Consider the following 23,796-nt stretch of genomic DNA (forward strand, 5'->3'; position numbering starts at 1 on the left):
CCATAATGTGGAAAACTACTTTTGGATTATTAGACCTATTTTTTAATGATTTTTAAATTTTCATATGTATACATTTTAATTATTTTGAAGCATTTAGTTTCTTTTTAACTTGGGGCTATTTTAAGTAAAATCATGACAAATATCTTGCTATATAAAGTTTTTTTATTTTAAGTAAAAAATATTTTTTTAATGAGATGAAGTCTTTCTATGTTTTCTATGAACTTGCGCCTTAGCCTCCCAAGTAGCTGGGGCTACGGTCGTGTATCACTATATCCAACTAGTTTTTCTGTTTTAAGTATCTCTGTGAAATAGATTTACATCTATTTTAATACAATATAGTGTGAACTTACTTTAAAGCTTGCACTAATGTACACTTCTAAGAAGTATATGAGAGTCCAATTTCACTATACCCTTTGCCAATATTTATTATTGTATTATCTATTGCTGCCTAACAAGTTACTTTAAAAAAAATAGTTTTTTTAGGGGCATATTGGAGATTGGACTCAGGCACTTGACCACTGAGCCACATCCCCAGCCCTATTTTGTATTTTATTTAGACATAGGGTTTCAGAGTTGCTTAGCACTTCACCGTTGCTGAGGCTGGCTTTGAACTTGTGATCCTCCTGCTTCAGCCTCCCCAGCTACTGGGATTACAGGCATGTGCCACCATGCCGGGCAAAATATAGTTCTTAAAACAATAAACATTTACTATGTCACAGCTTCTTAGGGGTTAAGAATTGAGCTTTGCTGCTTCTGGTTTGGAATCTTTTTTTGAGATTGCAGGCAGGGTGTCAGCCAGGAATCCAGAGACTTGACTGGACTATTTCCATAAGGCTACTTCATTTTCTTTAGGAATGGCAGCTGGCTTCTCCTGGATTGAGAGATTAACAAGAGAACAAGGAGGAGGCTGCAGTGGTTTCATGGAACAGTCTCAGGAGCCTCACACATGTCATGACACCAAGTCTCACGACTGGTTATATAATTTACCAGAACCAATACAAATGAAAGGGCATGGCATTTTGTTCTCTAGTTATTACACATTTCAAAATAATAACAGCAGAACATTAAACCAAGCACAGAGCTCTTTTGAATTTGGGAACCAAGCACAGGGCTCTTTTGAGTTTGGGATCTTTTGTGACTACATTGGTTGCACACCCATGATGCCAACCTTACTCATACTTAAGGGATCAGGAAGGAATTTTGAAGAATTTGTGTATGTATTAAAACTATTATAGGTATCTTCATTTTTTTCCATTTATTTGATTATTCTCAGATTGAAAAATTTTTAAAAATGTTTAATATTTTTTTTCTTTGTGAATTATCCATTATGTACAGGTTATCTATTGGAAAGAACATTTTTCTTTAGTTTTTTTTAGAGCTTTCTATATAGAAATCATTAGTCTTTTATTTTGTATAAGTTTTATTTTAAATGAGAAAAGAAAATAGTGATCATTAAAATCACTTTAATTTGAAACTTGATAATCTTTTGGAAAAAGCTGATGTAGCTGCATACAGTGTGGTGCATGCCTGTAATTCTAATGGCTCGGGAGGCTGAATGAAAGATCACAAGTTGAGGGCCAGTCTAGGCAACTGAGGAGGCCCTAAACAACTTAGTGAGAGCCTGTCTCAAAATAAAAACCCAAAGGACTGGAGATGTAGCTTAGTGGCACCCCTGGGTTAAATCTCTAGTACAGGAGGGGAGTGGGGGGAGGTTGATGTAGATTGCTTATACTAGTGTTTGTTTCTTTCTAATCTTCAAGTACTCTGTTACTTTAGGGCTCTTAAGTAAAAGAAGATAAATATTTTTAAAAAAATATAAACTCGGTAAATTTGGATAATATTTGTATGTAAAAATGTATATTTTATATGGATATTTATTACCATGTATGATAAAAGAATGAAAACTATCTGAATGTCCTTTAGTAGAGTACTGGCTTAATTATAGTAAATGTAAAATGATAATGGTAATAAGTTATTGATTACTTAGCATTTTTTAGAAGTGTTTTGTATGTGTTTAACTCATTTAGTCCTCACAATAATGAATAACAAAGCAAATAGCAGAGTTTACTTAATAAAAGATAATTTTTTCCTATATTCTCAATCCCTGGTTCTTTGACTTGTCTTGTTCAGTTACTTTTATAAGTTTCATATGAATTACTGCCCAAACAGTCAGTGCATGTGTTTGTACTTTGATCTTCCTCTCCATAAATAGTAGCATATTAAACTGTTGCCATCTGAGTTGTTTCTTTAACACAATGTATATTTGAGATAATTCTTAATCTAAAACTATAGCCCTTTTAAAGAATGCACTATTTCTTTGTCTTTATAGACACTTAATTTTCAGTCTTTTGATACTACAAATAATGGTGGCAGTGAATATCATTGTACATTCATCTCTACCTATTTGTGGGAACATATCTGTACAGTTAATTTCTAGATTCGGATTTAGTGGGCCAAAGGACAAATTTTCAAACTTTAATAGAGACTAAAATTGTAAGAGGTTGTGTTACTTTACCATCAGTGCTGGTACCTAGGCTAACATGGTATTACCATACCTAAGGGAAAATGTTGTGTTAGTAGTCATTCATTTTCCTTTTCAAAATAATGTTGGAACTGTTAGAAAATGTTTCAAACTTATCTGTAGTTTTATGAATCATTTGTTAATGTCTTTGGATTGTTGAGGTTTTTTTTTTTTTGTGAGAGTATGTTTAGGGAACAGAGTAATAGTGTTTTTCATTATTTTAATGAGCCCTTTGTCAGATAAGTTGCAAATTTTTTTTTCTGTTTGTCATTTATTTTCAACTTCTTCCTGGGCAGAATTTAAAAATTTTAAGGTCATTGAGTATATTCTTTTATCATTCATGGAAGTTGATTAACATGTTATTAGAAACAAACATCTAATTTTCAAATAACTAGAAAGTGACATTTGGTTTTCTTGTCTCTAGCACTTGTGTAAGAGCTGTTGTTATATATGGGGGAACCCAGTTGGGGCATTCAATTCGACAAATTGTACAAGGCTGTAATGTACTATGTGCTACTCCTGGAAGACTGATGGATATCATAGGTAAAGAAAAGGTAGGTGAGGTCTGGGGTTGTGGCTCAGTGGTAGAGCACTTGTTGTAGTGTAAGCACTGGGTTCAATTCTTAGCGCGTGCATACACACACACACACACACATATAAATAAATAAAATAAAGGTCAATTAATAACTAAAAAAGAAAAGGTAGGCCTTAGAAGGATAACAAAGTTGTGAAACTTCTAGCATTTTTTAGGGAAAGGAAAGTAAATGGAAGATATATTTACTAGAGCACTGTTTATATGTTAAGCTCCACTAGATTCTTTGAATGTAATCTCATATAGTTCTCAAAATAATCTTAACAGGGTATTTTTCAGTTTATGCTTGGGTAAACAAACTCAGTAAAATTAGATAATTTATTTTAGATCCCTCAGCTGTAATAAGTGATAGTTAGGGTTAGAATATGGGTCTGATTCCAGAATCCATATCTTATAAACCTTAGTGGGAGAAAAATGTAAGAAACAGTTTTATCTAGTTTAATATATAGTTTAATGAGATAGTTTTTCTCCTGGGAAAAAACCCTTTGTGGCCTCAATCATTTTGTTTCCTGTTAAAGGATGTGTGCATATTAACCAGGATTATTTCTAAAATTCAAGAAGAGGTTTTAGGGCTATATACTCACTTAGGAATTCATATACCAAATTATTGCCTCTCAATCAACACTTTAAATTCACTTTAATGAACCTTAATTTTTTTAAGTTCTACTCAAAAGGGGTTACTTAAAACTTATCTTTCTGCATAAAAGCATCTTTTGTTGGATTCATAAAGGTATCCAGAGAAAATCCACCTTAGATCCTCATTGTCTTCATAGTAGTACTTGTATTTTTGCGGATATATTCTATTTATACCAATAAATGTTGTTCTTGTTATGCAAAGATAAGAGAAGTTTCCAACTTGTTCCTGAGTGATTAGAGAAGGGAGAATTTATTAAAGATTTTAAAGGAATTAGAAAAAGATTGGCAGTTAGAAGATATTTATATATGTTGTGTTAGACTTTTATTACATTAAGGAGTCTTTATTAGATAATTCGGTCTACATCTGTGCTGTCCAGTACAAGTAATCATTAAGCCACATTTGACTATTTGCATTTTTAAATGATTAAAATTCAGTCTTGCAGTCACAATAGTCATGTTTCAGTTGCTTAATAGCTATATATAGCTAGTGGCTAACATGTTAATACAGATAATAGAACTTTCAAGTAATTGTAGAAAGTCCTCTTATTGATAGAGATGTTTTGGTTTAATATAAACTACTATGAATTTTCTGTTCTTACCCTTGAAAATATCCTTAAAGATTGGCCTCAAACAAGTCAAGTATTTAGTTTTGGATGAAGCTGATCGCATGTTGGATATGGGTTTTGGACCAGAAATGAAGAAGTTAATTTCTTGCCCAGGAATGCCATCAAAGGAACAACGTCAAACCCTTTTATTTAGTGCAACTTTTCCAGAAGAAATTCAAAGGTAAGTTTTTTTTGTTTTCTGAGTCTTCCATTACTTTACAGATTCTTTAAAGAATTTGTATATACACAGATATCCTATGGAAATAGAAGCAATGTGAATACCATTTTTAGAGATTTGTCTTTAAGATTTTACACAGGTAGTTTAAAAAGTAAATGTATTCCTAGAAAGTTTCCTACATTTTTTTCATTGTTACTTACCTTTATTCCTGATTTTGCTTTAGAATCATATTCTATTGAATGTATGGGGGGTGTGTGTGTGAGAGAGTGTGTGTGTGTGATATTGTTGCTGCTGCTACTGCATAGCACCTAGATAGGATTTAATGAGTTCTTAGTAAATGAAGTTATTCTTATTGTACTTTATTTTCAATCTAAATGGAATTGGGCCTTTGGACATTTCAGACATGAGTTATTGATAGTGTTTGAGAATTATGCTATATACCATGTGGTCTGATGACTTCAGAGATTAGGGTGACACATTCCTGCTAGGATGGCAACTCTTCTTACCAGCTACGAGTTCGTCTCTTGCTTGGCACAGGGAACCTGAAGTATCCAGGCAAAAGCAGGAGGACCCTTGTTGTTTTCTCTAGGAACTATTCTCTTTGGGAACCAAGAGCTGTATTCCTGCAGAACCTTGATTAGGGGGGATAGGAAAAAAAAAAAAGAAAGAAGGATGGAAAGCACAGATTTCTTACGTGGATCATTGTGGGAATGATGATAGATCTTGCTTGCATAACTTGGTTCCTAGACTCAAGCCACATGAAGATCTTTGGTTCAGAGGTTACTGTGTCCTATTGGATGATGCCCTCTCTTAAAAAAAAAAAATTCTTTCAAGATCACCAGTGAGCTGTTCTTTCTAGATAATTTCAATGTTTTCTCAGCCTGGCAGCTTCTAGGTGGTGCAGCATATAATATGACCTGTGGATCCTAATGTTATAGGCCTGCTTCTTCTTTCCTGTAAAGTTGGCCATCTGATCTGAGAGAATGTTATATGGGATCCCATGCTAGTGTATCAAACACTCCTCAAGCCTTTGGATAGTCATGCTTAACTATTTGTTTTACTTATCACATGATAAAAAAAATCTGCGTGTAAAATTAGAAAGCTTAAAAAATCTAAATCATAAAGCTCTGGGTCAGTTGGCAGGATTTTGTTTCTTAGTGACACATAAAATAATTTCTTAATGATGGAATTGTATCTTACATCTGAAATAGGGTATCTGATTCCTACCATCAGCTTATAATATTAAGTAGATTGTTGTCTACCTAATTACCAGATAATATTCCTGCTGCTGCTTTTTAAATTTCCTGTAAAATAGGAAAGTATTAGGTTATTGGCTACCCACAATGACTAATGTGTACTACTTGTTGATATTTTATGAGCCATATTTGATTATTATCCCTGATAAACATAAGATTCCTTGACTTTGAGTTTTCTATATTCTTTGTTTTCTGAGTCTTCCATTACTTTACTGTCTTTTCTTAAATGTTACTGGTTCCCCATTATTCTGCCTAAGATCTTTTTCTCATTTGAATATTCTCTGAACCCTTGTAGTATCCATTCTCTTGGCTTCTACTTCTAACTGTAACTCTCAAGAGCTATTCCCAGTATCCATGATCTCTATTCTGAGCTCCAGACTTTAAGATTTAACTCTTTGAAAGTGATTTTTCTCTCACATGAATTGCTAGTTAACTCGTGTTGATGTTCAAAGTTGAACCTATTTTTTTCTTCAACTCCATCTTTCCAGTTTTCTTTATTGGGATTGATGGCATCTTGATCCTTTGAAGCCCTAATCCTTTAAATTATGGTAATTTCCTCCTCACCTTCTTTTAACTCTGTCCTTCAAAATATTCACTTGATAGTTCTCTAAAATTGTTCAAGTCTGTTAGTTTCCTTTTTATTTCCCACCTTAATTTAGGTCTTTCTCAGTTCCACATTCTTGCTTACTGCTTCATTAGGTCAAGTTTCAAAGACTTTTTAATGAGTCTTCTAAATAGTGCTTGCTTCATTCATTTCCTGCCAGTACATCTTGTGAAAAACACTTTGTATACATTTCTTGAAATTAATTGAGTGTTCAGTAAATGTTAACTATTCTAATGTTGAATTATAATGATTTTTAATACATTTATTCTACTTGATGCCATCACCTTAGAGACAAACATCATTATATTCATCTGTGTGTTCTTAATACTTTCTACTATGTATACCTGCTGTAGGGCACTCAGTAAATGTTTTAGTAAATGAAAGAATTATGGACAAAGAATTTCAAATGGTTTTTAAGGTTTTGTGCCTGCATGAGAGTGGTGCTTGACTCTTAAAGGAGGCACATCAAAAAGAAGTTTTGCTTTTGTGGTAAGAGAGCAGGTAAGAAGAAAGAAGAGGCAATGGTTTATTAAGATTCCGGATATGCTGAGTTTGAGCTATATTCATGGCATTCTAGGAGACATCTAGAAAGTAAGGAACTTCTATATAGAAGAGAAGAGAACTGAAGATAAACTTGGGCTTTCCCATTTATTTCTAAAAACTCAAGTTTTCTAATTGGCAGTGCCCCTATACCAGCCATATGTATGGATGATTCAAAACAGACCTCAGTTTTCTGTTAATAGTGAATTACTGTGTGTCAGGATATTGATCTGCTCAATCTTTGGAGCAGGCTCACAGTCTAGTCCTGCCCAGCCCCTATGCCTCTTACCTCATCATATTTTTTTTTCCTGCTCAACTGTGCAATACAAATTTTATCATTTTCTGTGTGTGTGTGTGTGTGTGTGTGTGTGTGTAGTAACATAAAAAGCACTGATCTGTGATCTGGTTTGCTCATACTCATTTATTTGAAGCAGAGTAGTTTAACAGGTAATATTATCAGAAAACAATTCCTAGCAATGATGTACATAAGAAATAACAAGGGAAGACTATCTTAATCTAACATTTTTAATTTTCAGTTTTCAATTATAAAATTTCTGCTTGTTAAAGTATGTTTTAGTTCTCACTTTTAATTTTTCTGTACACATTTTATGTAGTTTTATATGGACTACTTACAAATCCATTGGAAATTATTGTATCCATAATTTGATACAAACTTATTTGCTAGTAATTATGTATTTTTGCAAAATCTTAACATTGTGTCCTGATCTTTGAAAATAGTACTTGGATGACATAAAAAGCCACCTTATCACTGTTATCATCTGCTATTTAGTAAATATGGAAGTAACACTTTCAGGACTTCAGCAAATATGAGCATGAATGGAGGAATATAAGTAAGCTAAGGAATAATCTTTTGTCTTTCAAGGTTGGCTGGGGAGTTTTTAAAGTCGAATTATTTGTTTGTTGCTGTTGGACAAGTGGGTGGAGCATGTAGAGATGTTCAGCAGACCATTCTCCAAGTTGGCCAGTACTCAAAAAGAGAAAAACTTGTCGAAATTCTACAAAACATAGGTATCTTACGTTGATATTTTTTGTTATGATATTAATTTTTAAAAAATGACTAATTTTTAAAAATCATTATAATGTTTGGCATAACTTCTAGTAAGTATATTTCCTCTTCCTCTAAAACTCTTTTGTAAAAGATTTTATGATTCAGTTTTCTGTGTAAATTACATCAAAATATAGTCCTTTTTTCTCTAGAGGTTTAATATAGGAAGGGTTCGAAATTTAGTTGAATAGTATTTTACTAAAAACTATTACATAAGAAAAAAGTATGTATATTTGACTTAGAAAACTAGAATGGCCTAGTATAGTAACACATTCTTATGTCACTCTGTTACTCCATCAAAAACAAACTCCTCTGTTTTTGTGGTTCTGGTTCTCATTTCCTAGGGCCTCCAATATTCATAGATTCAAAGAAATTCAAAGGTGAAGGGGCTTGAGATGTAGTTCTATCCTTTGCAATACCTATGAGAAATATTTTTCTCTATCCCCCTTGCCAAAATATTTTCAGTTTCAAAGAGTGTAGTTTTTTGGTTTGAGAAGGATTTGAGACTGGAAATAATTTCCCATGTGGTCATTTTGGTATCTTCGTGTTACCACCTCACAGGCTAGAAGGCAGTCTACTTATGTTCTGTACTTTTTACCCCCATTCACAATCCCCCATTTTGGTAATGCTGTTTCAGTTTGCATGTCAGTATATTTTTATTTATATAACTTATCTTCTTTTCTTCTCTTTTCAGTTAATTTTGAGTAGGATTGATGAGAAAGCAGGAAGTCAGTTTTTTTTTTTTGTAGATGGACACAATACCTTTATTTATTTTATTTTTATGTGATGCTGAGGATCAAACCTAGTGCCTCACCTGTGCTAGTCAAGCACTCTACCACTGAGCTACAACTCCAGTCCCTGAAATCAGTTCTAATAAAGAGCATAAAGAAAAAAAAAAGGAAAGGTCATTTTGAAAGCATTTAAGGCTACTTGTCTTCAGATGACTAGGAGACTTTTATTTTAAAAAAAAGAAAAAAGAAAAGAAAGAAAAAGAAGAAAAAAAAACTTCCTAAACCAAATACTTGCGTATGAGTGAATGAATTCATGAAGTGTTTCATAGTATATACTAAAAGTGTGGGTGTTAGTCAGCTTTCTGTCACAACTAGAGGAAATCAATTTAAAGAAGTGAAGATTTATTTTGCTTCACAGTTTCAGATGTTTCAGTCTGTAGTCAGCTGGTTCCTTTGCTTCTGGGCCTATGGTGAGGCAGAATATCATGGTGGAAGGGCATGGTGAAACAAAACTGTTTATTTTATGGCAGCTAAGAAGCAGAGAGAAAAAGGGACAAGGGACAAGATATAGTCCCCAAGGTCCACTCCTTTCAAATAAGTCCAGCCTCCTTCAGTTTCTGCTATGTCTTAGTAGCTGTTTAGTTATGAATCCCATCAGTGGATTAATCTATTGATGAAAGCAGAGCCATCATGATCCAGTTTCTCAAAAACTCCATCTCTGATGCTGCATTGGTTTGGGGGTCAATCCAGATCCAAACTATAACAGCACATAAAAATAAAAATTATAGCTGTGAACCATGTTCTGATTGTTTTACATGTGTGAACTCATTAATTTTCAGAATGACTTTATGAGGTAGGTTTTGTCATTATCCCCATTTTAGGGATGAGGAAACTGAAAAGTAAGGAAGCTTAGTAAGAGTTTATGAATTTGAGTTGGGTAGAGTATTGATCAAAAGTGAGATCAGATACTGTTTTAAAATGTTTCATTTTAGTTTACAAAAGCTGAGTCTACTAAATTGCTGTGTGATACAGCTAGCTTAAGAAAAAAAGACTTCTGGATTTATCAAGAAAACAAAACATTAAAATAATATTAATAGTATTTCAAACAAATGACTTCAGTAAGATTTCCTTTATTAAACTCATTCAGTCCTTATGTAATTCTGTTCCATTGACTGTTAGAAATGTACTTTCATGATTCCTTTACTGCTAGAAACCTTATTTAGTCCAGTGATATGGCCTGAAAATTGTCAAAGCAGTGTTAATTTAGAATCTTCTACATAAGACACTATTCTTTAAAATATCAGTAATTTGAAGGGTACAGTCCTTTTTAACAAGGCTTGGAGACCTTTAAGATCCAGGGTCTAATCTGTAGCTTATAGCACCATCTCTGGGCAAGCATCAAGACAAAGCAAAAACCATGGACGACAGACTTTTAATGACTGGTAATTTGTGGCTGAGAATTGTTAAATATGGAAATTCTGTTGTGGGTTCTTAATAAGAATAATGCAACTAAAGCCTGGTGCAGTGACACATATCTGTAATCCCAGTGGCTCCAGAGGCTGAGGCAGGAGGATTTTGAGTTCAAAGCCAGCCTCAGCAACTTAGTGAGGTCTTAAGCAACTCGGTGAGACCCTGTTTCTAAATAAAATACAAAAAAGGGCTGGGGATATGGCTCAGTGGCTAAGCAACCCTGGTGGTTCAATCCCTAGTACAAAAAAAAGCAAATGATTAATTTGTTTTTTTATATAAAATGCAAAATAAAGATAATAAAGCATTTCTAAAAACTTAGACAAAATGTCTCTGATGATGATGATTAAGTGTATTTTCAAAGAAGTAAATCAGGCTGGAAGATGGCTCAGTGGTAGAGTACTAGAGCTCTGCCTAGCATGTGCAAGGCCTCAAGTTTATTGTGCAATACTGCAAAAAATCATTAATGAAAATGATTAGACATAATTTTTATGACCAGAATAGATTCAGTTAACTGTAGGGTTCAGACATTTGTTTTCTCAAAATTCCATGTGTAAGCCTAATCTACATTCCTAGTTGAGAACATTGGCCTAGAAGATGATAAATTCAAATTAGGAAAGAAGTTTGTAGATAAATAAATATTTTGAATAATAAGTGAAATTGTGAATGTCATTACTGTATTGTTGTATCAGGACTCTTAACAAATATAGGAAAACTTCATAGAATTATTTGCTAAGAGTTTTGATGAGTGATTTCTTCTGAAGGTTAAAAACATATTAAGGACAGTGAGGGAATTTACAAATTTCTAGGGAATTCCTGTGAAGTATATACTTTTGAAATAAACATTTTACTTATACTCTTTAGAGAAGCTTTGTGTCTCTTCTGATTTGGCAACTCTTATCACACAACTCATACAATAGTAATGTATCAGATGTATAATTATTTCAAGCACTCCTTCTTTTATAAGGTGAAATAATAAGTCTTTTGCATGGGCTTTCAGAAATTTTAAAGGTAGATTTATTTTTTATAAATTTACATTCTGCTCTTAAAAAAGAGTTTTCAGAGAAGAGTTGAACATTCAATTAGTGTAGGATCCATGGGTGTTTGAGAAACAATTTTTGGCTACCAGTTTAATTGAAATGACAATAAGGCATTTAGAAATATACATAGACGTTAACAACATGGTTGTAAAGAACCCGAACTATTTCATAAGTAGGGGTCTTTTCCTCTCTTTAATCAAAAGACATAATAAAGTCAACAATCTCTACTGTCTAGGCTGATTACAAGGAAAATAAAGAATAACCTTTCATATTATAAGGGGATAAACAATAAATCAAAGAAGTAATTCCATCCAAATTGAATGAATTTTGCTAAATTTTTATCATTTCATAGCTCTTTTTAGACTCAAGTATTATAAATCAAAACAAATAAAATTCAGTTTCCAAATTTTCTCTTTTATTGTACTTTTTAGTATTCTAGAATGTAACACTTTAGAACAAAGCAAGTCTTCCCTAGGTTTCCTAAGATCCTTTAAAGGGGTCTGCAAGATAAAAATAATTTTCATAGTTATACTAAAAATTATTTAACATTCAGTGTGTTCAAATAAATATTTAAACTTTTCCTTGGATTTTATTTTTAATATGGTAAATACCAAGCATTGTAACTCATATAATAAAAACTCTTTGGGATTCTCAAGAATGTTTTATGAGTTAAACATTAAACATGGAGACATAGACCAAAATGTTTGATAGTTACCACTTTAGGAAAAACACTTATAAAAAATATTTTTTAGTTGTAGTTGGACACAATACCTTTATTTTATTTATTTATTTGTATGTGGTGCTAAGGATCGAACCCAGGGCTTCACATGTGCTAGGCAAGCGCTCTACCGCTGAACCCATAACCCCAGTCTTAGGAAAAACACTTTTTCCTCCCCGTAAAAAAAAAAAAAAAAAAAAAAAAAAAAAAAGCACACAGTTTATATTTTTCTGTCACTATTATTTCTAGTACAGCTCTGACCACTTATATTTTTAACCAAAATATTATCTATTTTACCTGGGGACAGGGTGCAATATTGAGAGATATCAGATGTCATATGTAAGCATGTCTCTTAAGTTACCTCAAAATTTTGAAAATCATCTTCAAAATGATGTTTTTCAAAATGTAAATACTGTTGAATATTGAATGCAAATTTACATGTTTAGGCTTCTTTTTGGGGGGTGGATGATACTGGAAATTAAACCCAGTGGTGTTCTACCTCAGCCTTTTTAAAAATTTTGAGACAAGGTCTCTCTAAGTTTCCCAGGCTGACCTCAAACTTGTGATCCTTTTGTGTTAGCTTCCTGAGTAGCTGGTATTAGAGGCACCACTGTACCCAACTTACATGTTTATATTTCTAAACATTATGGAGGAGTAATTTTAGTTTGACTGGTAGACCTGTATATGAAAGGAAAATCAAATTCAAATAGAGTAAGATGTTTGTTTGATACTTAATATGGTTTAACAGGAGGAAAAAAATAGTGTTTTTTAAAACCCAAGTTATTAAAATAGTCTTATTTATTAAAGGGTTATGTCAACGTGTATTCTTTAATGTTTTTTGATTTAGGACTAGGGATATGGCTTGGTGGTAGAGCACTTGTCTATCATGCTAAGGCCGTGGGTTCAATTCCAAGCACTGCCCCCCTCCAAAAAAGTGTGTGTGTGTGTGTGTGTATGTATGTATGTATATATGTATATGTATATATAGTGTTTAAATATCTAATATTTTCCATAATAAGTTTTTTTCAAAAGTTTAATACAATTAGTGTATTACAAGTTCTTTATTTTCTGGGAATATTAATATTCTTTATTTTCTGGTAACATTTTTTTTATTTCATTCATATCTATAAACCAATCAAAATGGAGCTTCTTTGAGACTTTATAATTTATTACTTAAGTTATTAATACTATTATAGGATATTGAGATGATTTCAAAGTGATATAAAGCCCTTTTGAATTACAAATACATAAAGTACTTATAGCTTTAGTTTTACTACTTCAGTCATATGTCAAGAATTAACATAGAAATACAAAAAAATTATAATCTAGCTTGCCAAAGTGAGAATAATTTTTAGATTTTTAATTGCTATACCTCACAATAGACAACTAAAGAAGTAGACTTACAAAATGGGTCTTCTGTATTTTTCACCTCACAGAAAATAGTTAGAGATCACCAGATGGTCTCATAAAACTATGTAATCATTGCTGCCACTAATGGAAAATAGCTTATTGTCTAAACTAGAACAAATACAAAATTAGTAGAGAGGAAAAAACTAGAGAAATGGAGTCATCAGAGTTTTATTTATTTTATTTATTGCCATTTGAGATTGACAGTGGGAAGCAAGAAAGATGATAACCAGGTATTAGGGTGCATACCAGTGCTATATGTACCTGGCTCTGTCATGTGAATTGGTTTGGCACTAAGCATCTTGTGGGATGACCTCCAAAACTATTGAAAGATAATTTTTGATAAAACATAAAAATGTTAAACAAATATAAAATAACTGTGTCTCAAAGATTTAACTTACTACTGTGGGAACAAGTTGCCTTTTTCATTTGTCTGCTTGGTTGTTTAATAGGTATCTGAGTATTAGCCTCCAAACCTTTTTTTTTTTTTTTTAAATAACTTGCACTCTTGTCACATCACTTAAATGTTAGTTCCATTCTTCCAGTTGTTCAGGCACAAATTCTTGGAATCATCCTTGATTTATCTTTTTTTTTCTATTTTTTAAATTATTATTTTTTATTCTTATTTGTTATGTGACAGCAGAATACATTACAATTCATATTACATGTGTAGAGCACAAATTTTCATATCTCTAGTTGTATACAAAGTAGAGTCATACCATTTGTGTCTTCATACACGTACTTAGGATAATGATGTGCATCTCATTCCACTATCTTTCCTACCCCTGAGTCCCCCCTTCCACTCCCACCCCTTTGCCCTATCTAGAGTTTGTCTAATCCTCCCATGCTCCTTACACCCCAACCCCATAATGAATCAACATCCTTATCTTGATTTATTTCTTTAATTACACATCTAATCTGTTATCAAAATCCTGTTGGTTCTACTGTCAAAATATATCTAGAACCCATTAACTTCTCAGTTAAAAGTGTTACTTCTGCTCAAAACCCAGCGGCTTCCTTTCTCAGAGTAAAAATGTTCTTTCATTGGCCTTCAAGGCCCTTGTATGATGGCCTCCATTACCTCTCTTGAGGTTATCTCCTAGTTTCCTTTGGGCACCCTAAGCCACGTTTTGTCCATTAGTATTCCTTACATATACTAGGCATACTTCTGTCTCATTGCCTTTGCCTAGAATGGGCAGGCCATATGAGGGTCTCTTTTGTTTTGAGCCTGAGAACACTATTTCAGAGCCTTTTATACCTGTTCTCCCCTCTACCATGTAATGCTCTTTCCTCAGGTATTTGCATAGTTCACCAATCTTTATGTCTTTACTCAGATATCACCTAATAACTCTATCTGAAGTAATCTCTGCATCTTGATTCTGGTGATTCTTTTCAAGATTTAACATGTTTTGCCTCCCCCTAGTAAGAGCAGGAGCTTTATTTCTGTATTACTAACACTTAGAATAGTGATAAGCATCTAATTGGCACTAACTGTTGAATAAATGAGTGAATGCAGTGAGCTGATGGGGGAAATGAGAGGGAGAGGGTATGAGCAACAATAAATTCTTCCTTCCATTAAAGGTATTAATTACCATCTTCTCAACATATAGGGATATTGACTATGTGGAAAATCTGCCCCATACTTGAATTTCTATCAGTTAAATACTTTAAGCTAACAAGTAAATATTTATTAATGAGTTAAGATCTGGGGAAAGACTGTCATTTAACTTTTTAAATATATGAGATATTTTGGGAAAATGGACAGAGGCAAATTTGAAACTACTAGAAGTTGGCAGTAAGTTATTAGTCCCTAAATCTGTATTTCCTGAGTTGGCCTGGGAAAAGGCAAGGTAATTTTTTAAATCCCTAAACTGGGAGAACTTGTCTTTTTGACATTCATCCATTCAAGAAACATTTGACTCCTCTCAAGTACCAGACCTGGCTCTGGGTGCTGGTACTTTGGGTTGATGAAACAAAAGTTTCCTGTTCAAACATGCACCTTTTTTTCTTGTTTTTAATTTTGTAGTTTGAATGTTAATAATTTTGTTATTTTTATAGGTGATGAAAGAACTATGGTTTTTGTTGAAACCAAGAAGAAAGCAGATTTTATTGCAACTTTTCTTTGTCAAGAAAAAATATCAACTACAAGTATTCATGGGTGAGTAATATGATTTCCTAGGAGGAGATGCACTTCTGTTTGAGCAAATTAGTATATATGCAGGCATGGGTCATACAACAATAGTTTGGTCTATGACAGACTGCACGTGTGACAGTGGTTCCTTAAGATTATATTGCCTTGTGGTATTGTCGTCATCTTAGTTTGTGTAAGTGCGCTTTATGATGTTTGTATAACGCCAAAATAGCCTAATGACACATTCTTGGAATATGTCCCCATTGTCAAGTGATGCAAGACTCAAACTAAGACGACGTAATTGGAATTAATAGGTTTGGAATTCAGAATTGTCTTAAGATATACACTGTTATCCCCCATTTATTTCCCCTCGGTGCACAGGAAAGTGTGGTATACCCAAGAGGGCTAAATTATTCTTCTTCATCTCCATTCTTAGTTTTCTTAGGAACTAACTGGTGGGAATGAGCAGGTAAAAGGTCTGCCTTAGGTTCCTCATCATGAGGAGTGAGAACTTCTCAAGAGATTTCATTTAAAGATCTCTTGGTCTTATGTCTACATTTTTCCTTTGCTAAATCTTTCTGGTTTCAGGTTTTCTTTTGTTTTAATTGGAGTGCTTAAAAATGTCATATCATGGGCTGGGGATAGAATTCACTGAGTGGTAAGCACTTGGTGAGGATGTGGGAGGCCTAGTACCATCAATCCCTAGTACCATAAAAAAAAAAAAGTCATATCACCACAACCTTATTGATGTTTTACTAATAGATCTAAAGTATTAATCACTGAATATGTACAAATCTGAAATTATAGTTTAATTTTTTAGTTTATTGAGCAAGCATTCTAACCAAGTAGTTGTATCAATTTTTAGCAGAACTAGAAAGCATAGAGATTATTACTAGGTATGATTTGACTTTTGTCATACTTGAGCTTGTATTCTGGCCCTGTGTATTAGCTGTTACCCCCATCAGCAAATGGAATAATTGTTCCAATTCAAGGTATTATTGTGAGGAGAAAATAAAATTGGTGGATTGAAAGGAATTAGTATAATACCTTCCTATGTAGGAAGAATACATTAAATGCTGGCATTTTAATTATTTTTTAAAAATTATATGTTGAATTTTATTTTCTTAAAAGCTGTACTAATACAAGCTTCCTTTTCTTTCAAGTGATCGGGAACAGAGAGAGAGAGAGCAAGCTCTTGGAGATTTTCGCTGTGGAAAGTGCCCTGTTCTTGTTGCTACTTCAGTAGCTGCCAGAGGGCTTGATATTGAAAATGTTCAACATGTTATCAATTTTGATCTTCCTTCTACCATTGATGAATATGTTCATCGAATTGGGCGCACTGGGCGTTGTGGGAATACTGGCAGAGCTATTTCTTTTTTTGATCCTGAGTCAGATAATCATTTAGCACAGCCTCTAGTGAAAGTACTGTCAGATGTAAGTTTTAAAATTATAAAACTGAATGGAAAATGTTCTTATTTTATTTTTGAGATATTTTATGCATATGTACAAAAAAGTAGACTTCACCAATCTTTGAGACTTTATGTTGCATGTAATATTTTTTTTAAAGGCTCAACAGGATGTACCTGCATGGTTGGAAGAAATTGCCTTTAGTACATATGTTCCTGGCTTCAGTGGTAGTACAAGAGGAAATGTATTTGCATCAGTTGATACTAGAAAGGTTAGTTAAAGGGAATAATTCAGAAATTGGCTTATAGTTGCTCTTTGAAAATATGCTTGCTATTATTAAGTGAATATAATCAGTAATTGATCTAAACCATTATTTTCATGCCTAAGTGGCAGCAACTTTGTTTCTTTAAAAGTTTATGTACATACATATTTTGGGTTTTAAAGGTGAAGAATTAACTTTCTCAGTTAAAATTCTAATTTCCTCCATTCCGAAGTTTGCTGACATTTTAAATTGTAATTTGGGATTTCCTGAACTTTCTACAGAATTCTTTAATTTCAGAATTTTGAGTACATTATTAAGAAAAAATGCTGGAGCCATGAGGCTGCATGCCTTTCTGATAGGTCAGTTTTTATGCAGCTTACCTGTATACAAAAAATATGAACATACAAATTAAATATTTGTTGATTTGTTAAAGTGTAACACAGGAAGTTTTTCCACTTGCCAAAACCTAGTGACTTAAAAAATTGTCTGGTTGAATTATTCTGTGCAGTTCAGACTTCTGTAACAGTTAAATATAGACCTTTTTGTCCAATAAGAGTGAATGGGGCTGGGGTTGTGGCTCAGTGGTAGAGCACTTGCCTAGCATGGGTTTTATTCTCAGCACTACATATAAATAAATAAAACAACATTGATTGGCAACTAAAAACTAATATTTAAAAAAAAAAGAGTGAATGAATTCTTTAATTTGGGGCAGATAAGCTGGAAATCTTGAGTCCCTGCCCTCAGTCTGGGTAATATAACTTTAAAACTGTCATAACTTAATATTTCTTTCCTTTTTTTAAAGAATTACCAGGCCAAGAGCACTCTGAATGCAGCAGGGTTTTCATCTTCTTCACAAGCTCCCAATCCAGTAGATGATGAGTCATGGGATTAAAACTAAAAAACATGCTTCAATTCTGTGGTATGGTTTTGATGCACAGAAGAAAATAGTTTTGATTTTTAAATTTTTAACAGAAGTGTGAAACTGACATTTTTGTATTTCCTATCCTTCTGTTCTCATTCCCACCCTTAAAAAAATCCTTATTGACCAGTTGTGTGAAATGCTTAAAGTTACAGCGTTGCAGTTACTGATACAAATGGTGTTAACTGGAAATATTAAAGCATTCTAAATGTCTTGCTTATTTCTAATATATTCTTTGGGGTTTAGACATGTTTTATGTCTAAGCGGTAAGTCTTACTATAGTGTGTATTGCTCCTTCAAGACAAGCAATAGAATATGATGCACTTCTGTTTAAAAAAAAATTATTGAGTCTCATTTCTGCTTGAGCCTTTAAAGCAATAGCATGTCACTATAATGTGATAACATGATTTTCATGAAACAAAAAGTGGAAGACTGAAGCCTTTCTGGGTGATTTTGATTTTAGACCAGCTGTGTGATGCAAATGGTTAGTTTGCAATGTGAAGTCTATACTCAGTGGCATAACAAATGTTTGTTTTTATAATATACAGACTTTCCTTGGAGAAACACATTTTCCCTTAAGTTTTCCAATAGCACTTTAAATTTTTCTTTGTTACATGCCACAGTTCTCAACTTTTATATTTTGAAATTTTGTTTTATTGCATCTGTGAAACCAGTGCAGTGAACAAAAAAACCTTACAAGAGTTGGGCATGGTAGTGCACATCTGTAATTCCAGCTACTAAAGGAGGCTGAGGCAGGAGAATCACGAGTTCGAGCCATTCTAGGCAACATAGTGAGACCCCCTCAAAAAAAAAAAAAAAAAAAAAAGCTTATACAAATTAATGTATAAAATGCATTAATATACAAATGTAATGATAATCAGTCTTAGAACTCAAACCCAGTTAACAAACACAATACTGTTTACTTTTGTCATAATTTTTGATTCATTTTTATAATTAATGAGTGAAAGAACCCTCTTTTTCATTCACCATTATATATTTTGAACTTTATATGCCTAGAGTATAAGTTCTTCATAAGTTAAATGAATGAACCCTAAACATTAAGATATAAAACAAGTGAGGTGTAAATATTGAGACAAAATGATCAGATTTAAGTGTTATTGATCTAAACACAATCCAAAGTGACATTCCCAATGTATATCTTGTTATAGGAATTTAGTTAATAATAAGGCATCACATATGGAAAAGAAAGTGTATTCAGGCAGATAGTGTAGAATAACTGGTTAGATGTCTACCCTGTGCCATATTAAAAATTTCATGTGAACTACAAGAAATTCAGACTACAAAATAGAGTTAAAAACCTTTGTATCGGGAAAAAGGTTCAAGTTAAGCTCTGTGGACTGAAATCACAAAGATAACAATTAACAGATTTGATTAAAAGGGATTAATTGCCTGTAGAGAAAGAGTGAAAAGTAAACAACATTACTATGATCACAGTTGGTTATTAATGTGTAATTCTTTATATGTGGACATTTAGGAATACTGATAGATGAATGCACAAAGAACAGACTACTCAAAGGGAATTTCAGTGAACAGAAATCTGGGAAATATTTCACTCTGTAATCTCACTTCTGGGAAAGACTTAAATAAATAAACATGTTTGCATTGTTATTTGAAACATTTACTGTGTCTTAATTTTCTAATTTATATTGTATACAAAGAACATTTACAGACCATTCTTCCATTATTATTGTTTCATTTAGTCAAACAGCTTCTTGGTCATAGCCATCCTGCTTGCTTTTTTAGAAGTTTTTGATTTTGCTTGATTTGTCAAATTACCATAAGTAGCATTGCTGAATCAGACATAAAAGTGGAAGGAAGATCATATATAATCCCATCATTATTACATACCAACTGTTAATATTCCTATGTTCAGTTACTTATTTCTAGGGATAATTTTGAATGCTTTCTTTAAAAATTATCAAAGTAACATCTATGATTAGAAAATAAAATGTGATAAAAGTTTATAATAAAAAGCAATATTTAGATTGGGGTTGTAGCTTAGTGGTAGAGTTCTTGCTTAGCATGTGTGAGGCATTGGGTTTGAACCTCAGCACCACATAAAAATAAATAAATGGTATTGTGTCCATCTAAAACTAAAAAAAAATAAAGAGGGCAAAACCATCAGGAAAAAAGTATTATTCTGCCTCTTCTTTTCCAAATTGCTCTCCCACAATCAGCCATTCTTGGCTTCTTCTTGTCCTAAGTACATTTTTTTTCCATCTGTCCTGTTTAGACATCTGTTAATGTTTGATAGGTGAAAATTTAAACTCACCTCACTTCAGAAGTATATTTTGACACTCTTTTCCCTCCCAGCTTTTCTTTTTATACCACATCTGTAACTCTATATTTACATTTTTATAGCCATAGTCTCTCTTATATCTACAAGTTGATTATAAAATTGAAACTTAGTAGCCAGTTTTTACATTGTATCTATGTACCTATTGTTCACTGGATTTTACAATTAAAGTCTTAATTTTTTCTTTACGAATAATTTTTTTTATTGATTTTACAATCTCTGTGTCTATAGGGAGAATGATTATAAGGGTCAGGGTCAAATCTTTAAATTTGGACCATACTCTAAGCAATAATTTGTTTACCCTGTAATTTTTCCCCCATAGGAAAATGCCTTTTCCAATATTTTTGCCTTTCTAGGCTCAAAGTTAATTTTCCTTGAAAGATCACAATAAATATTTTTCTTCAATTTTATAATCATGAATAGGCCTTTGTGCTTAAATAGTTTTTCCTAATTTTTCTCTTTTTGGAACTTTTTTGGGATTTCAGAACTGCTGAACTAATCCTATAATATCTTTTAAGTATTTTTTCTTTGTTTATTCTTAGGTTCTGCTAGAATTTTTACTCTTTTCATATTTTTAGCAATTTTGAATATCAGAGCTGTCCCACCCAAAATGTTAAGTAATTAGTGAATATTCTGCTTCTTTAGTACTTCTTTAATTCTTGGAATCTAGCTTAAGAAATCATTGTTTTAATTGAGCATGGATGTTTTTACTATTTGGCATCTGACATCTTAAGCCTTCATAATTTATGTAAGTTACACACACAGGGCTAGCTTTACTCAAATTCAGTACAAATCAAAGAATTTCTTGGTCATAGTCATCCGGATTGCTTTTTTAAAGTTTTTGATTTTGCTTGATTTGTCAATTTTTGTGCCTTTTTCCTCATCCCTTAGAGTCTGCTCATCCCTTGGTATCCTTTTATATATTTAAAATTTCAGGCATAGGTTCAGGTGTGGCTGATAAGGGTTAATTTTTCTTCCTCCAACCCTTTGCAGCCACAAAAGGCCTAAAGTACCTACCGCACCTCAGATGAGGAATACCAAGCATATATGAGGGTTTGGGAGTAGTGTTCATGTAGCAGGGCACTATGTGGGGTAGTGGTTCTGATTTCACTCAGAGTGGATAACCTGCAGACTCTACTGCACCAGACTTTGTTGGGGTCTTGGTGCAAAGAGCAAGAGGTTCTCCTGATTTTATATGAATCAGCATGGATAACATTTCTATAAGCAGTATTAGTTTAAACCCTTTTGCATTTTCCATAACTTCATATTTATGCTATTTGCATAGGTACCTCCAAATTGGTCCCCTTATTTGTGCGAAGTCAGCTTTTAATTGTTTGTGACCCTGATTGTTTTGTGGTGTTGGGGATTTAATTGTGCTTGCTAAAAAGCAGCTCTTAGTGTTGAGCTACACCCTAAGCCCTTGATGATTTTTTGCCCCTCCCCAGGTTTGTTTTAATTTTTGGTGGCTTAATTTTGTACTTTCATCCTTCATTTATTCTCAGTTTTTGTGCAGCCCTTGACTGTACAGAATTATTCCCATATTTCTAATAATGACAAATAATTTTAAAAGCCACCAGAAGAAAAAAGCTTACTGAAAAGCTTTCTCTCTTATTTTGAAACTTGCAACAAACCCTAAAATGTAGGTTTTTCTTTTCTTTTTTTTGGCCATATAATTTTGATAGATAGGAAAATTGCTCTCCTGAAGCATATCATTCTTACTAGTTAGTGCGGGTATAAGAATGGAACTTACGTTGCTTAACTGCTTTTTATTTTATTTTTTATTTTTATTTTTTTGCTTAACTGCTTTATAAATGTATTGAAAACAGGGTACCTATTTACAATTTTGAAATATCTTCGGAAGTCCTTATTAAAACTTCAACTTGCCTGAGGCTGTTAGTACTTTTCTCTCGGGCTTTAGATTCATTCGTCCTGCTCTGAGCCATGCCCTGTGCACCTCTTTTGTGAATATTAGTCCAGAACGCACTTGAGTCGTTTCCCATGGCCATACCCTGAAGGTCCAGCCAGGGAAGAGGCGAGCCTAAGCGGACTAGAAGCTGCGTTCCACTAGGTCCACCGCAGAGTTGTCGGTCTTGCGAAGCTGCTTCCGCCCGCCCGCGTTCCCAGCTCAAGGAGGCGGCGCCCAGGGGCGGCCCGGACCGGGTGGTCCTTCCACTCCCTGGGCTGGCGGCAGGCGCCTTCACCGGGCAGAGTTGAGGTTGGCCCGGCGGGTTCTAGGGGACTGAGTCCAGCATCCCGGAAGGGGCCTGTGCAGCTGGGAACTCGGGCTGGCTTCATCCAGGTGAGTGGCGCTGTGGGGTGAGGCGCAGCTGTTTCGCTGGGCTCTCATTTTAGAATTGCAGTTCCTACTGTTTTTGGATCAAGTAAATTATAGTCCCACGTTTAACATAAAACGATTTGTCAACCTCTCTGAAACTCATTAACAGAGATACCCAACGATTTTGGGGACTGTAGATTGAACCCTTCTCAGGAGATCGTGTCCCGAGGGATCTCAAGTTGGATAGGATAGAGAGTGATAACCTCAGAGTGTAGGAACATTAACACTGGCTGCTGGAAATTGAAATAAGCAAAGGAGGTTTGTTCTTGGGTTTGGGAGCTGGCGACTCAGGTAAATTCCTTAGACCTTTACCTGAATGTTTAGTAGAGCATCTGTCTTTACTTTGTGGAATCCTTTGAAAGATTTTTGTCTCCATCAGTGTTTTCTGGATTTGGAGTCTCCTATTTTTGTGAGATTCTTTTTCGCTATTCAGGAACAACAACAACAGCAACAAAAACTTCATAAGACATGAATTTATCCCAAAGTCTTGGATATATTTATTTTGACTTGATTTTTCTTTTTGATTTCCATGTTGGAGAAATAAAAATCCTCAACAGAAATAAAAACACTTTAATTCAAGAACTTTTATGTGTTGGAGGACAGGGGTGCTGTATAATAAGGTGAACATGATGCTTCATAATAAGGAACTGGTCAGAGTAGACTTTAAACATGTGGTGCCAGCATGTCAGTGATCAGCTTTAGGCCTTGGTTTGCTTATGTGTAAAAGGAAGACAACTGAATGTTTCCCTGAATCTCCCATCTGATGAAGTCACACAATCCATGCTGTCGTATAAAACATTTTTAAAGAAGCAGACCTATGTAAGAATGCAGGATATCATAGCTGACTGCTGGTAAAATTGTGTTTTGATGTTCAGATTTTATTCTGGTTTTGCATTAGTTACTTTAACAATGTTTAATAGAAGTTAATTCTTAAGAAACAAGTCAGTGGTCACAATTCTGGTATAGTGTTTGAATCTGTATTACAAATACAGTTTGTCCTTGGGATATCGCACAGCATGATTGATGCTTCTTAATTGACCATTTTGGCATCTTACTATATACTC

The 23,796-nt window shown here is 33.6% G+C and overlaps 2 protein-coding genes across 6 annotated transcripts in view; both read left to right on the forward strand.

Annotated features, from left to right (window-relative positions):
- The window catches only part of Ddx4 (DEAD-box helicase 4), a 55,196-nt gene extending 37,143 nt beyond the window's left edge, over positions 1-18,053 (forward strand). For all 4 annotated transcript variants that reach the window (XM_046456342.1, XM_046456344.1, XM_046456343.1 and 1 more), the window contains 7 exons: positions 2,946-3,075; positions 4,369-4,535; positions 7,816-7,961; positions 15,420-15,519; positions 16,656-16,926; positions 17,060-17,170; positions 17,973-18,053. In XM_046456342.1, the coding sequence (XP_046312298.1) occupies positions 2,946-3,075; positions 4,369-4,535; positions 7,816-7,961; positions 15,420-15,519; positions 16,656-16,926; positions 17,060-17,170; positions 17,973-18,053 (1,006 nt within the window). The remainder of the gene's footprint in view (positions 1-2,945; positions 3,076-4,368; positions 4,536-7,815; positions 7,962-15,419; positions 15,520-16,655; positions 16,927-17,059; positions 17,171-17,972) is intronic.
- A 4,502-nt stretch (positions 18,054-22,555) lies between these two features.
- Positions 22,556-23,796, forward strand: part of Il31ra (interleukin 31 receptor A) — a 126,273-nt gene continuing 125,032 nt past the window's right edge. For both annotated transcript variants that reach the window (XM_058583125.1, XM_046456347.2), the window contains exon 1: positions 22,556-22,696. The gene's annotated coding sequence lies outside the window, so the exon portion shown is untranslated. The remainder of the gene's footprint in view (positions 22,697-23,796) is intronic.

The sequence above is a fragment of the Marmota monax genome, unplaced genomic scaffold, assembly GCF_021218885.2.
Source record: "Marmota monax isolate L192 unplaced genomic scaffold, Marmota_monax_Labrador192_F-V1.1 WCK01_AAM20220418_F8-fsc00037, whole genome shotgun sequence".
Taxonomy (NCBI): Eukaryota; Metazoa; Chordata; class Mammalia; order Rodentia; family Sciuridae; genus Marmota; species Marmota monax.